The sequence below is a fragment of the Sander vitreus genome, chromosome 12 (assembly GCF_031162955.1).
Source record: "Sander vitreus isolate 19-12246 chromosome 12, sanVit1, whole genome shotgun sequence".
In the NCBI taxonomy this organism is placed as follows: Eukaryota; Metazoa; Chordata; class Actinopteri; order Perciformes; family Percidae; genus Sander; species Sander vitreus.
In genome coordinates, this window is record NC_135866.1 from 5,718,196 (window position 1) to 5,730,570 (window position 12,375).

Genomic DNA, 12,375 nt, shown 5'->3' on the forward strand with positions numbered 1-12,375 from the left:
AATTATTTAATAAATGATAAACTGTCAACATAAAACATAGTGAAAGATAGTCAGATAGTGATATCATATTGTACAACGTTAGCACTCAATTGGAGTCTTTTTCACCACCTATAAAAAAAAAAGTCCAATATTCACTATTCTTTTAGCTCTAATTTTCTGATTCAGATAGCTGGGGTTTTAACTGCCAAATGCTCGACTTTGTTTTTTTAAGATTATTTTCCCTTTATTGTAGTGACAGTGGATAGATGTGAAAGAGGGAGAAAGATGGGGGATGACACGCAGCAAAGGGCCGCAGGTCGGATTTGAACCAGGGCCGCTGCAGGACTCAGCCAACATGGGGCGAACTGGGTGAGCTAGAGGCCGTCCCATGCTCGACTTTGTTCATCAGCCAGTTACTAGCTGTCCGTTTGCCGTTTGGTGATTGGCAGGTAGTGTGCATGGGTTTGTGTACAAGCCAACAGCTGAGACTCAACCACCGGTAACTGTGCCATTCAAAACCAAAACAAAGAGCTAAAAAGAGGCTGAGAGTTGGGTGACAGCCCCTTTCATATTACACATTCATTAGATTCAATGTTAAAGCTATAGTGCGTAGTTTCTGTTCCCCCCATGACTAATTCTAAGTAATGACAATAACACTGTCGGCGCGTCCACATGAGACAAGCCTTCCGTGATCCACGCAGTTGCTTGTATCCAAGGAGGACACAGAGGATTAAAAACAACATGATGGACTCTTCAAAAGAGGTCATTATCTTTAACAAAAAAACTCCAGTTTTTGCGTGCGGAAGTTGCCGGAAGACACAGTCTTCTGAACATAGCCATACTGAGAAATACAGAGAGAGTTGTGTGGAGCTGATAAGCTCGATTAGCTCTGTATCAACATATTTGGCAATGGCTTGAATGTAAGGTACGGTCATTAATATCAAAAAGTTACACACTACAGCTTTTAAATCAAAACTATTGAATAATGCGTTAACTCAGTAAGGCAGTTAGAAGAAAGGAAATGAGCTTCCTTAAGTAATTACAGTAGGTAATTCCTAATGAAGATGTAGGCCTGGGTGTATTTATGTAGAGCAGTAATCAGTGGAGAACTTCTTACAGATTGGTGGGGATCTTCTCTGCCAGGCCAAAGTCTCCCACCACTGCGGTGTAGCAGTTGTCATCACATTTGATCAGGCAGTTCTGTGAACACCAAAAACATTATCACTATCATCACACACGTTAAGATGAGGAAGTTGAGACACTGGGGTAATGAAAATATCAGCCAAACCTCCACTTTCTGATTGAACTTAAGCCTTCAGTATTATTTACATTCTCATTATCCGGACATCACAAAATGGGAATTAACAGGAGATTTAAATTTGCATTGCTCTGAAGTTTGAACGCTTCCCCTTCGCCCTAAACGGAACTATCTGTAAATCTACCGTTACTGTTCGTCGCCATGGCCATCAATATTACACAAGCAGTTCTGTAATTGTACAGTACCAAACCGTACGTGCACTCACTGCTGACTTCATTTGCACAACCCTGTCTAACATGACAGTTAAACTGACATTTGGTAGCCACGGATACTGAATTGAGCTGAACGTTAATGTTCTATATACACTCACAATTTGGCCATTGTGGGTTAGCGTGCTATACCATGTGGCTTCAGTGTACAATAATGTACAGTACACATTTGTATAATTAAATAAATAATATAATAAAAAATAATAATAAATGTATAAAAAATAAATATAAATAAGTGCCTTTGTGTTTACATGTGTCTTAAACTGTAACCTTGCCCCATTTTTGCCTTGTGCCCTATGTATCATAGCCTTATTCCTGGGGCGTTGTTGTACATTGTGAATTTATAGCTCATAACTCCTTTATAATGGAAGGGTACATTGACATGAAGCTCTATAAAAACACACTATAATCTCTAAAACAGGATGAAGTTACAGTTGGAAGGAGATAGTGCTTGGAACCAGTAGATAGTACTAGTTAGAATATATATAAAACAGAGAGAAAGTTGCCCTATCCATTGAGCTTTATGACTGAGGTATAAGTCATGAACAAATGGACTTTGTATTAATGAGGAACTATACTCTGCGAGGCTATGACCACACCATGTAAAACTGCAAAATAATTGTCTACTATAACAGGTTTCACTTACTAACCTCTCAGTCAGTGGTGGAGGAAGTATTCTGATCCTTTACTTAAGTCAAAGTACTAATACCACACTGTAATAAATACTCTATTACAAGTAAAAGTCCTGTATTGAAAATGTTACTTTTTTTAAAGTATGTAAGTATCATCAGTAAAATGTACTTAAAGTATTAAAAGTCAGAGTACTGAATGCAGAAAAATCCTCACATTTTAGAAATTGGAAAGGATCCAAACAGTTGTGTGTTAGTTTAATTGATAATAAAACATTGTATTTCTTAAACTACATGAGTTTTGTGTGCAAAAATCTGAATTTGTAAAGTAACTATTAACTAAAGCTGTCAGATGAATGTAGTGGAGTAAAAAGTACAATCATTCTCTCTGAAATGTAGCGGAGTAGAAGTAGAAAGTGGCATGAAAAGAAAAGACTCAAGTAAAGTACCTCAACATTGCTGTACTTGAGTAAATGTACTTAGTTACATTCTACCACTGTTCTTGGTGCCACTTTTGTATTCTTCTAGAGATGAACAACGTTTTAAGCCTAGACAGACTATAGGTAGGCGTTTACAGCAGAGTACATGCTGTGCCTCTTTCCCTGCCAGCTCCATGCCAACATGGCTCTGGGGCAAGTTGGAAAACTAGGAGCTGCTTGGTACAGATTATCACATTTGACTGCGACACTGTGTTCTCTACAGAGAGGTTAACATGTCTAGGAGCAGATAAGAGCAGATAACACCTTTAAAGGGCAACTGTTATAGCATTTTCAGGATTATACTTGCATTTTGTGTTTATACTAGAACATGTTTACATGCTTTAATGTTAAAAAAAAAAACGTTATTTTTCTCATACTGCCCATGGCTGCTGCACCTGTATTCACCCTCTGTATGAGACGCTCTGTAGGAGCTCCTGTCTCTTTAAGCCCTCCTCCAGAAAAAGCCCAGTCTGATCTGGGGGGAGGGGGGTAATGTTAAGTGTACTGTAAGTGTTAAGTGACTTCAGCTTTCATTATGTTTTCTGTCTCTGTCTGTCCTTTCGCGATGATGGATGAAATCGCCTGTGTGCCCATATGTGCCTCTTCTGCGCGATGGTGCCGCTGTGTTTTAATGTGCTGGGTAATGTCATTTTTCCCGCCGTGCGCTACATTAAAATCAATGCGACACACCTTACAAAAAGTGTGGAGGTTGTTGATATGACTAGGTAAGATGCATGTAAATTGCTGCGCCCAACACTGTTGAAATGTACAGCTATATTTCGATTTCTTTGCGGGAACACCGCCTTCACCTGCCATTTTTATCGGCTCGCTTTCGGGTCTGAACTTTCCGTGAAGCAACTGGGTTATAGGTTGCCAGGTTGAGGTGACAAACGGGTTGAAAATTATTTTTATAAAAGGAGTTTGGGCCATGCAAATTATGGGAGTTTCCCGGGAGAAATAACAAACCGGGAGGGGTAGCTATGGATTACAGCTATGTTGCGTTATGCTAACGTTAGATTGCAGTGGGACGAAGCAGCACTTTCTACCGTCAAAAATCGTAGATAAAGGCTTCTAAACCAAACACTACCCAATCGGCCATGTTTCAGGAGTAATGTGACCCGGAATTGGGGAGAATTTAACGACACTGGCAGCCAACGTGACACTGTTTACTGCCGTTAGCATGCAGTTACATGGGACAACGTTAACACCGCATAGGCTTAAAAAACACTCCAGTCCTGCCTACTTGGAGCAGATGACCAATCATTGCAGGCCGGCTTAGAGTTGCGTAACACTTAGCCGAGAGTAGAAAAAACTGTTAAAACTGGAGTGTTCAGAATAGTTGGAAATCTGAACGTTTTAGCTCACAGGGATTTGTCTAAAATACGTTTACCTCATTATTTGGCCAAATCAGAAAACACGGAAAAGCATAATATGTGACCTTTAACATTTGTATCCAACATCTAACACAGGAAGCCTTTTGTGTCTAGTGAGTGGGTGAAACAGGTTGAGGAAAGCTCCCATTGATCAAAATAAATCGCTAATCTAATGTAGATTAAAAAAAATATTTTTACTAAAATTTTTACTGGGTTGTACTGGTGCCACAATAAGCCTGCAGTTCTATTTTCAGCTCTGGTTTTTCCTCTTAACGACCAATTAGCCTGTGTAGCTAACCTTGGAGGTGAGGTCCCGGTGGAATATGCCTTTGGAGTGCAAGTAGGCCAGGCCGCTGCCGATCTCACAGGCCAGTTTCACCCTTGTGGGCCAACTCAAGTGTTTGTTGCTGTCTAGAAGCTGCTCCAGGTTTCCACCGTTGATGTACTGCAGAAAGACAAAGAGAGACACACGGATGCATAAGTAGGCAAATATTAACAAAACACTGACACACAAGGAAAGGAACAAATACTATGGTAACTAAATGGTTCTAGGCCAAAAAATGGGATCTAAGAAATTTCTTGAAATTTAATTTCTGCTAGATTGTTAACAGTAGATGGCCGAATTATGGGCTTCAGAATCTATGGACTGAAGATATTGAACGACATCATTTGCCAAACAATAATTGATTACTAAAATGAAATAAATTGCCATGTTATGCTCTTAATAGCACGATCTTCTTGTATGGCCATTGTATCAGTGAGCTGGTAAGATTTCACAGGAATTAAATGTGAGATGTAGTAAATGTAGCGTAAATACTCATAATAATCATAGCGATGCAACACTCTCTGCTGCCAGTGACAAAAACATGCAGACAAGCAGAACATGCAGAACATCCATGTTATGTTCTTCTTTACAAATGAAATGTGACACGTGATGTGCATTCTTCTTAGAAAACAATTCGTTTTTAGAAATGTCTCATGATATAGTGTCTCTAGAAGGGTATTATTCAAATTTGGTTTTTGTTAAAGAAGAAAAAGAAAATCACAATACTCAATACTATTGTCAAATTTTGACAAATTATTGACAAAAGCATATGGTCCCAGCCCTAGTTAGCTGGCTTCAAAATTCATTGATCAACCGGTGACATAAAGGTACTGACTAACACAAACCAACTGGCTATCCAGCTGGCTCACACAGTGGATGAGTGATTGGTGGGTAGTTTGGGTTACAGGGCCTGCCGGCCTGGGGGCTAGCTGGTGTATCGAGCAATTGGCTAACAAAAAAAAAAAATACGGCTGGCAGCTTATCCAACTGCCGGCTGACAGAACTGCTAGTTTCCTGCGGGCATGAATATGGACCGTCTGATCAGGCTGACGAGTGGGCAGCCAAGAGGACAAATCAGCTCAGTGGGTTTTAAACGTATCCAGGGTCCTTCCCTCTGTCGGTCAGCTCTGATCCAGAATTACTTGTCTGACCTGCATGCATGCAAACACACACACGCACACACAGACACACTAATCCCATGTCATATATCACGAACAACAGTGGTTAACTAGACATAGCTGGGATGGGATAAAGAGATGGTCTGGTTTAGCTGTGGTTATCGGTATGACCGACAGGCACAGAATTAGGCCATACTGTAGGGGGCTGATGGTGAGGGGGAGGAGGCCTCGTGCTTCACACAATTGATCTGGTTAGATTAATCCTAGTCTCACGTTGCCAGACCTTCTTTCACAACGCTGCGGAGGAGGGTCTTGTTAGTCCACACAGCATTCCGGGATGGTGGTTTATTGGCATTTCTTTAAACCAATCACAATCGTCTTGGGCGGTGCTAAGCGCCGGACGGAGCCACGGTGCCTCTGCAAAATAGCCTCGGGAAGGAACTTGTTTTGGTGGAACATGAGTACGTTCAAAGGTTGTTTTAGTCGTGCAACAGCGCGTGAGTTTTCCAGCTGAATGCAGGGTCACACCATCTCTTCAGACTACCTTCATCTTAAGTGCGTAAGGACAATGGCGATGTCAAAAGAGACGAACTAGACTGAGTTTTCAATCAGTGGCATCTTTAAGAAGTATCCTTATACATTTAGAATTTAAAGTATAAAAAAAATAAATAAATAAATAAACATGCATGTAACTGGCTTGATGCTTAATAGATTCACTTTGGATTGGAGTCCAGGAACGCTAATATGGAAAACCTGCCTTGCCAACCATGTTAAACTCATTGTGATACAGTTAGCTCAGAAAGCCCATGTAGGTATGTTTCGTATTAAAGCATGAGTATATAGCTATACCTATGATTTAGGTATGGCACATAATGTTTGTGCATTTTTTTTGGATCCACTGCCTGAGTGACCTATACTAGCAGTTTGTTACTGCTAGAGTAAATATCTCTATGATAACAAATCTTGTTTTAAATATTAACTCAGTGGTACACCGCAATAAACTAGAATGTCGCCTGGTGAAGACAAGAAGTGTACTTCCTGTAACATTTATGGCCTCTTTTTTTCAGCCTAGGACGCTATTTAAATTCATTATTTTTCCTCGGATCCCACACAGTGAAACAATTATTAAAAAATATTCCAACAGGCACGAATAAGCCTCATGTCCATGGCATGTCTTTCTTTTTTAGATCCTAATCAACAGTACAGACAAGAGTCTATTAGAGCCCAGAAGGTACTGGCACAATGATTTATTGCTATTATTTTGAAATGTCAAAAAGGGCTGAGGACTCAGGAAATAACAGATAAAGCAATGTTTTACCACATCCCAAAACGTTGACATCCGTACAGTCTTATACTATCAAATGTCCTGACACACGCGCACACACACACCCACCCCAATTCAAGACATCATAGGATTACAGTATTTGTCCAACAAATTCCTCAATAGCCACAGAGTTCAACATCTGTTGTCTGCCTGGTAGAGAGAAACAACAGGGGAAAACTCCACTGGAGACAATTAAAACTCAGACTAATCCAACTTCATTCCTTCATCATCTCATTTAAGATCTAGACAGCACCCATTTTATTCTCATGCTAACAGGATACGCGGCGATTGCAAAGTTTTTCCTGGTCCAAAATGCAAATCACACGGTTTAGCGAGTTTAGCGAGTGCACCTGCAGTGTCAACTAAAAGTAAATGAATGGAAGTAAAGTTGCATTCAAAAAATCCTCTTATCAGTATTTTCCTCTGGAATTTGCTCTATCCTATTTGTCAAGTTACCGATATACCACAGTAATTACTTGACATAGCACGTTTGAGCCATATCTGTGCCTCGCCGTGATCGTGCATAACCTCGAGGGCTAAAGGAAATGAGAAACATACTGGTAATTGTTCTGCTACACTGTCTGTGTTTCAGGTTTAAAAACCTGGAAAGACTCAAACAAAAGTTTCCTTGTTTGCTGCTGGGAGCAGCTTCAAACAGCAGTATAATCCTGCCATGGGTCAAGAATTACCATTAGCCCAGATTATGATTGCAGGAGCATTTCCTATAAAAAGCATTAGATTGAGATTCAGCAGAGACAATACAAGGCTCTGTGCTCTATATAAAGTTGGTGTCTTGAAGACGGGCAAAGGATGCTGCAAAATGTGTCAAAAAAATTGTTCATTTATTGTGCGTTTCACCACATTAAAACAATCTGTGGGCCTGGCATTTGCATAAACTATGTTTTATGTTACGTTTTCAAACATATCAAAACAGAAGGCAATAAATACACAAATCACTGTTTTAAAGTTTTTTTTGGGGCATTTTTAGGCCTTTATTTTTGACAGGACAGCTGACACATGAAAGGGGAGAGAGAGGGGAACGACATGCAGCAAAAGGGCCACGGCCGCTGTATCGAGTACTGAGCCTCTGCATATGGGCGCGCTCTACCAGGTGAGCTACCCAGGCGCCCTAAAAACTCTGTTTAATATGCCGTTACGCACAGTGAGGGAATGTAACTAAGTACTCAAGTACTGTACTTAAGTACAAATGTGAGGTACTTGTACTACTTTCGCCTTTTATTTTTGTGGTATTAGTACTTTTACTTAAGTAAAGGATCTGAATACTTCTTCCACCGCTGGTTATGCAGCTCACGGTTGCTGGTTGCCATAGTAGCGCAGTACGCTTTCCAGCTGAGGTTTTTCAGGAGCTCAGACAGTCAGAAAAATAGTAGTCTCGCTTTGCCAGACCCTCCTCCAAAGCGCGCTGAAGGAGGGTCTGGCTACTCCACACAGCATTCGGGGGTGGGAGGAAAACGTGCTCTGGTTTAATGGCATTTCTTTAAACTAATCCCAATCGTCATTGGCGGTGCTAAGCTCCGCACAGAGCCGCTGCAAAATAGTCATGCGAGAGAAAACTCAGATTGGACAGATAGTCTAGCTAGCTGTCTGGATTTTCCCTGCAGAGATCTGAGGAGCAGTTAACCATAGTCCTCAGAAATCCACCGAATTTAAAATTCCAACACAAAGAAAGTGGAAGGAAACGGAAAATACATTTTCTGCAACACCGGAGCAATCCCGGAAGTGTAACGTGAAGGATAAAGAAAAAAACTAGAAAAAATAGTGACCGTCAGAGCAAGCAATGTAGAGATTTGACACAGTAAACAGAGTGCAAAGAAATGCTAAAACATCTCAGCCCTGGACACAGTCTGAGCTGACCAACAAACTAAAATAAGACCCAACACTTCTCGGCTCAATGGACAGCGTTTGGCTGCTTGTGGGAGACGGATATGGATGCTACTGCCCGTTGTTTGGCTGCTCTTAATGCTAACCAAATTCACAAAAGTGAAAAGTATTTCATTTCTATTTCTTTCTTTCTATTCTAGTCTATTTTGCAATCGTTTGTGGATTTGCATGCGTCTGTGCGTGAGAGACAGTGAGGTTTCTCAAGGTAGCTCAGGGCCACGCAGTAACTTAATTCTCCATTTCCTCTGCGCACGGCCTCATAGTGGGGGTCAGGTAACAAAACAGCATGAGGGTCAGAGCATTCAGTTTGGTCCTGACACGACACAACAGGATCTGTTTACCCTGCAGCAAGAAAACCAGACCTACCGCAGTGTGCGTGTATATGTGTGTCTTACAATGCATGGAGTCACTTTGTAACTTCAGCATAGGAAGAGGTGGTTTTCTCTCTTATGTAACTGCAGAAGGTTGGTCTTTGTCTTTGTTTGTCGAGGCTACAATAAGCACATTCACGCAACAGTATAATCACGTACATGTGCGTGCGCCCGGAAGCATCTTTAACAGCGTATGCTTTCTTCAGAGTGGGATGAATCATGCGTTTTGTACCGTCTGTCCACATTTACATGCATTTGCCACACAAACGTGATTACAGAGATGCATTTTAAGCCCCCGGTTCAAATAATTAGCCATCCCAATTTCCCAGAGCTCAAATTGGTATCTTCATATTGCTTTTTTTGTCTGACCTTCATCTGAAAACTCAAGAAATGTGGTTTACTATAATGCAAGAAGGAAAAGCAACAATTTCTGCTGTAAGAAGCAAATGTTTGAACAATGAACAATTAATCCATATTAATCAAAATAGTTGCAGATTCATTTTCTGTTGATCACTGTTGATAAATGAAATCAACTAAATTCTACTTTATCTTTTGCTAAATTCTCATATCTAGAATCCATCATGTTTCCAATGTTACTTAGCTAATAGTTCAAAATATGAATTGAAGCATATTTGTAGACTTCTGTGTTGTTTTTTAGACTAGTGATTTTCATTTTAACCAGTGTGTGCTTGTATTAATAACATCATTTATTGCAAATGTCCAGACAGAAGCTCGACACAAAAGCCGGGACAAATATCCTCTTACATTCTCAGTCAAAAGTGAATCTGCTTCACATCGGCTCAGTGTCTTTTAGATTAGGTTTCACGGTAATATTTGCCCTTTGTACCTCTCAATTCTCTTCCAAATGAGGATAATAAGGCCTGACCTTCTGTACAACCAGCCTTTAAATAGTATAATAAATATATCAACTGCTTTTCAAGCATTTTGCAGGACTAATTGGTGATTATCACAGTTATCTAGCCATCACGCTCTCTTACACACACACAGACACACAGATGAACACACACTGGTTAAATATAGGCTTTGTGCAGCCTCATGGAGTATGTCCTAACACCAAGCATCTCTGGAGAATTTTATTAACTGCCTGTATCAAATTATCGCTCCATCTTTATTTCTCACAGACACACACGCACACACACACTCTAAGTGTTATATCTACTTAGCAACATTCAGTTCTTTTGGTTTTTCCGCAATTACAGGCTAGCGTGCTTCTGTGTTGTTCTCATGGATGACGTGATGTTCACCTGAAAATAGTAGGAACATATGCAAACACATGGGTGTATCGGCTCGGCAGACAGAAGTCTGAGGAACATAGGCACACTACCTTTCATTAGTAGAGACACTTTGATCTCACATATTGTATGTTCACAAGCTTTAATGTGAAATGGTGCGTTTTCCTACCTCTGTCAGAGCGTGAAGCTGGCCCTCATGGACACACACTCCTTTGAACCTGAAAAACCACAAAAGACATGCAAGATGAAGTTCTCATATAATGTCACGATTTAATCTTCGAGATAACCCAGGGGCAATTGTTTGAAATTTCATAGGCATTAATTAAATACTGAGTACTGAGGCTGACACACAGACGTGTCTTACTGTATCTTGACAATACACAAAGTGTTCAGTTCCTCTTAGCTCAAGGACTTGCTCTACAGGGTCAGATAAATGGAAATAATGAGGAAATGTCGACACAAAACCCTTGCATGACCTTCTCTGCTGCGCTGTGAGTAAACAGAGAAGGCAGGAAGAATAGTGAAGAAAAGATTATGATTCCAGCGGACAAGTCCAGACAAGTGATTACTGAGAGACTGTCTGTTAACAGGAGGATAATAACAGCTCTCAGTTGCTTCACCTGCATTTCATCCATTTCTCCCTCTGTCAAGCCTATCAATTTCTACATTCTTAAAGGTCCCATGACATGGTGCGCTTTGGATGCTTTTGTATAGGCCTTAGTGGTCCCCTAATACTGTATCTGAAGTCTCTTTTATATAGGCCTTAGTGGTCCCCTAATACTGTATCTGAAGTCTCTTTTATATAGGCCTTAGTGGTCCCCCTAATACTGTATCTGAAGTCTCTTTTATATAGACCTTAGTGGTCCCCTAATACTGTATCTGAAGTCTTTTTTATATAGACCTTAGTGGTCCCCCTAATACTGTATCTGAAGTCTCTTTTATATAGACCTTAGTGGTCCCCTAATACTGTATCTGAAGTCTCTTTTATATAGACCTTAGTGGTCCCCTAATACTGTATCTGAAGTCTCTTTTATATAGACCTTAGTGGTCCCCTAATACTGTATCTGAAGTCTCTTTTATATAGGCCTTAGTGGTCCCCTAATACTGTATCTAAGGTCTCTTTTATATAGACCTTAGTGACCAACTGCCACTTTGCTCGTTTGAAAGTCATGATGTCTCTCTCTCATGGGTGGGCCAAATTATCTGGGCGGGCAAAGCAGAGAAAGGGGAGGTAACCTTTCCTCTTATGACGTCATAAGGAGGAGATCGGCCCATCTGAGCTTTCATTTTCTCAAAGGCAGAGCAGGATACCCAGGGCTCGGTTTACACCTATCGCCATTTCTAGCCACTGGGGGACCATAGGCAGGCTGGGGGAACTCATATTAATGTTAAAAAACCTCATAAAGTGACATTTTCATTCCATGGGACCTTTAATGAAGAATGAAGAAGAATGGATAGTGTGTCTGTCTCTGTCTGTGTGTGTGTGTGTGTTTCTCTACCACTCTGACACATTGGATGTCACTATATTAGAGAAAAAGCCTTGTTTTAGCTTCATGACAATGCTTTTTACTTTTTTGTCAAAAGGTTGGAAAATATCCTTAACCTAGAAAGGACCACGCAACCCTTCAACTCAAGTGAAACAATGCGTGTGTGCAGAGCAACATATATGAACCAACTTTGTTCACAAGCAGCGTTGAAGGCCTCGTAATTCTGAAGGGAATGAAAAGGTCAACTTTATGGGTCCTTGTTAGGTTTTAGCTAACAATGCCCCCCTCAGTGTCTGCTTGTTAAAACACACACACACACACTCACACTCAACTAGGCTCAACAAAGATGGCATTGTAAAAGATAATGTGTGTAAGCACAAGTACACACACACACACGTGCATGCGTATGTTCATGTTCGTAAACACACACTCTCCCACCCAGAGCAGAATGTGAACTTGACAGAAAGTGTTTACCACAAAGAGCAACATACTATTCTGGGGTATCGTAGTCATTTGAATTCTCATTGGTATAACGTTTTATTTAGTCTACAGACTTTTCCGGTCATAAAACCGAAGGCAAGTCAAGTTTATTTCTACAGCACCTTTTA

General features: G+C 40.6%; 1 protein-coding gene across 1 annotated transcript in view; it reads right to left on the reverse strand.

Annotated features, from left to right (window-relative positions):
- tesk2 (testis associated actin remodelling kinase 2) overlaps window positions 1-12,375 on the reverse strand; it is a 50,476-nt gene that overhangs the window by 19,181 nt on the left and 18,920 nt on the right. Inside the window, exons 5-7 of the mRNA XM_078263362.1 lie at window positions 10,450-10,498; window positions 4,286-4,432; window positions 1,097-1,179 (exon numbers count right to left, since the gene is read on the reverse strand). Coding sequence (XP_078119488.1) covers window positions 1,097-1,179; window positions 4,286-4,432; window positions 10,450-10,498 — 279 coding nt within the window. The remainder of the gene's footprint in view (window positions 1-1,096; window positions 1,180-4,285; window positions 4,433-10,449; window positions 10,499-12,375) is intronic.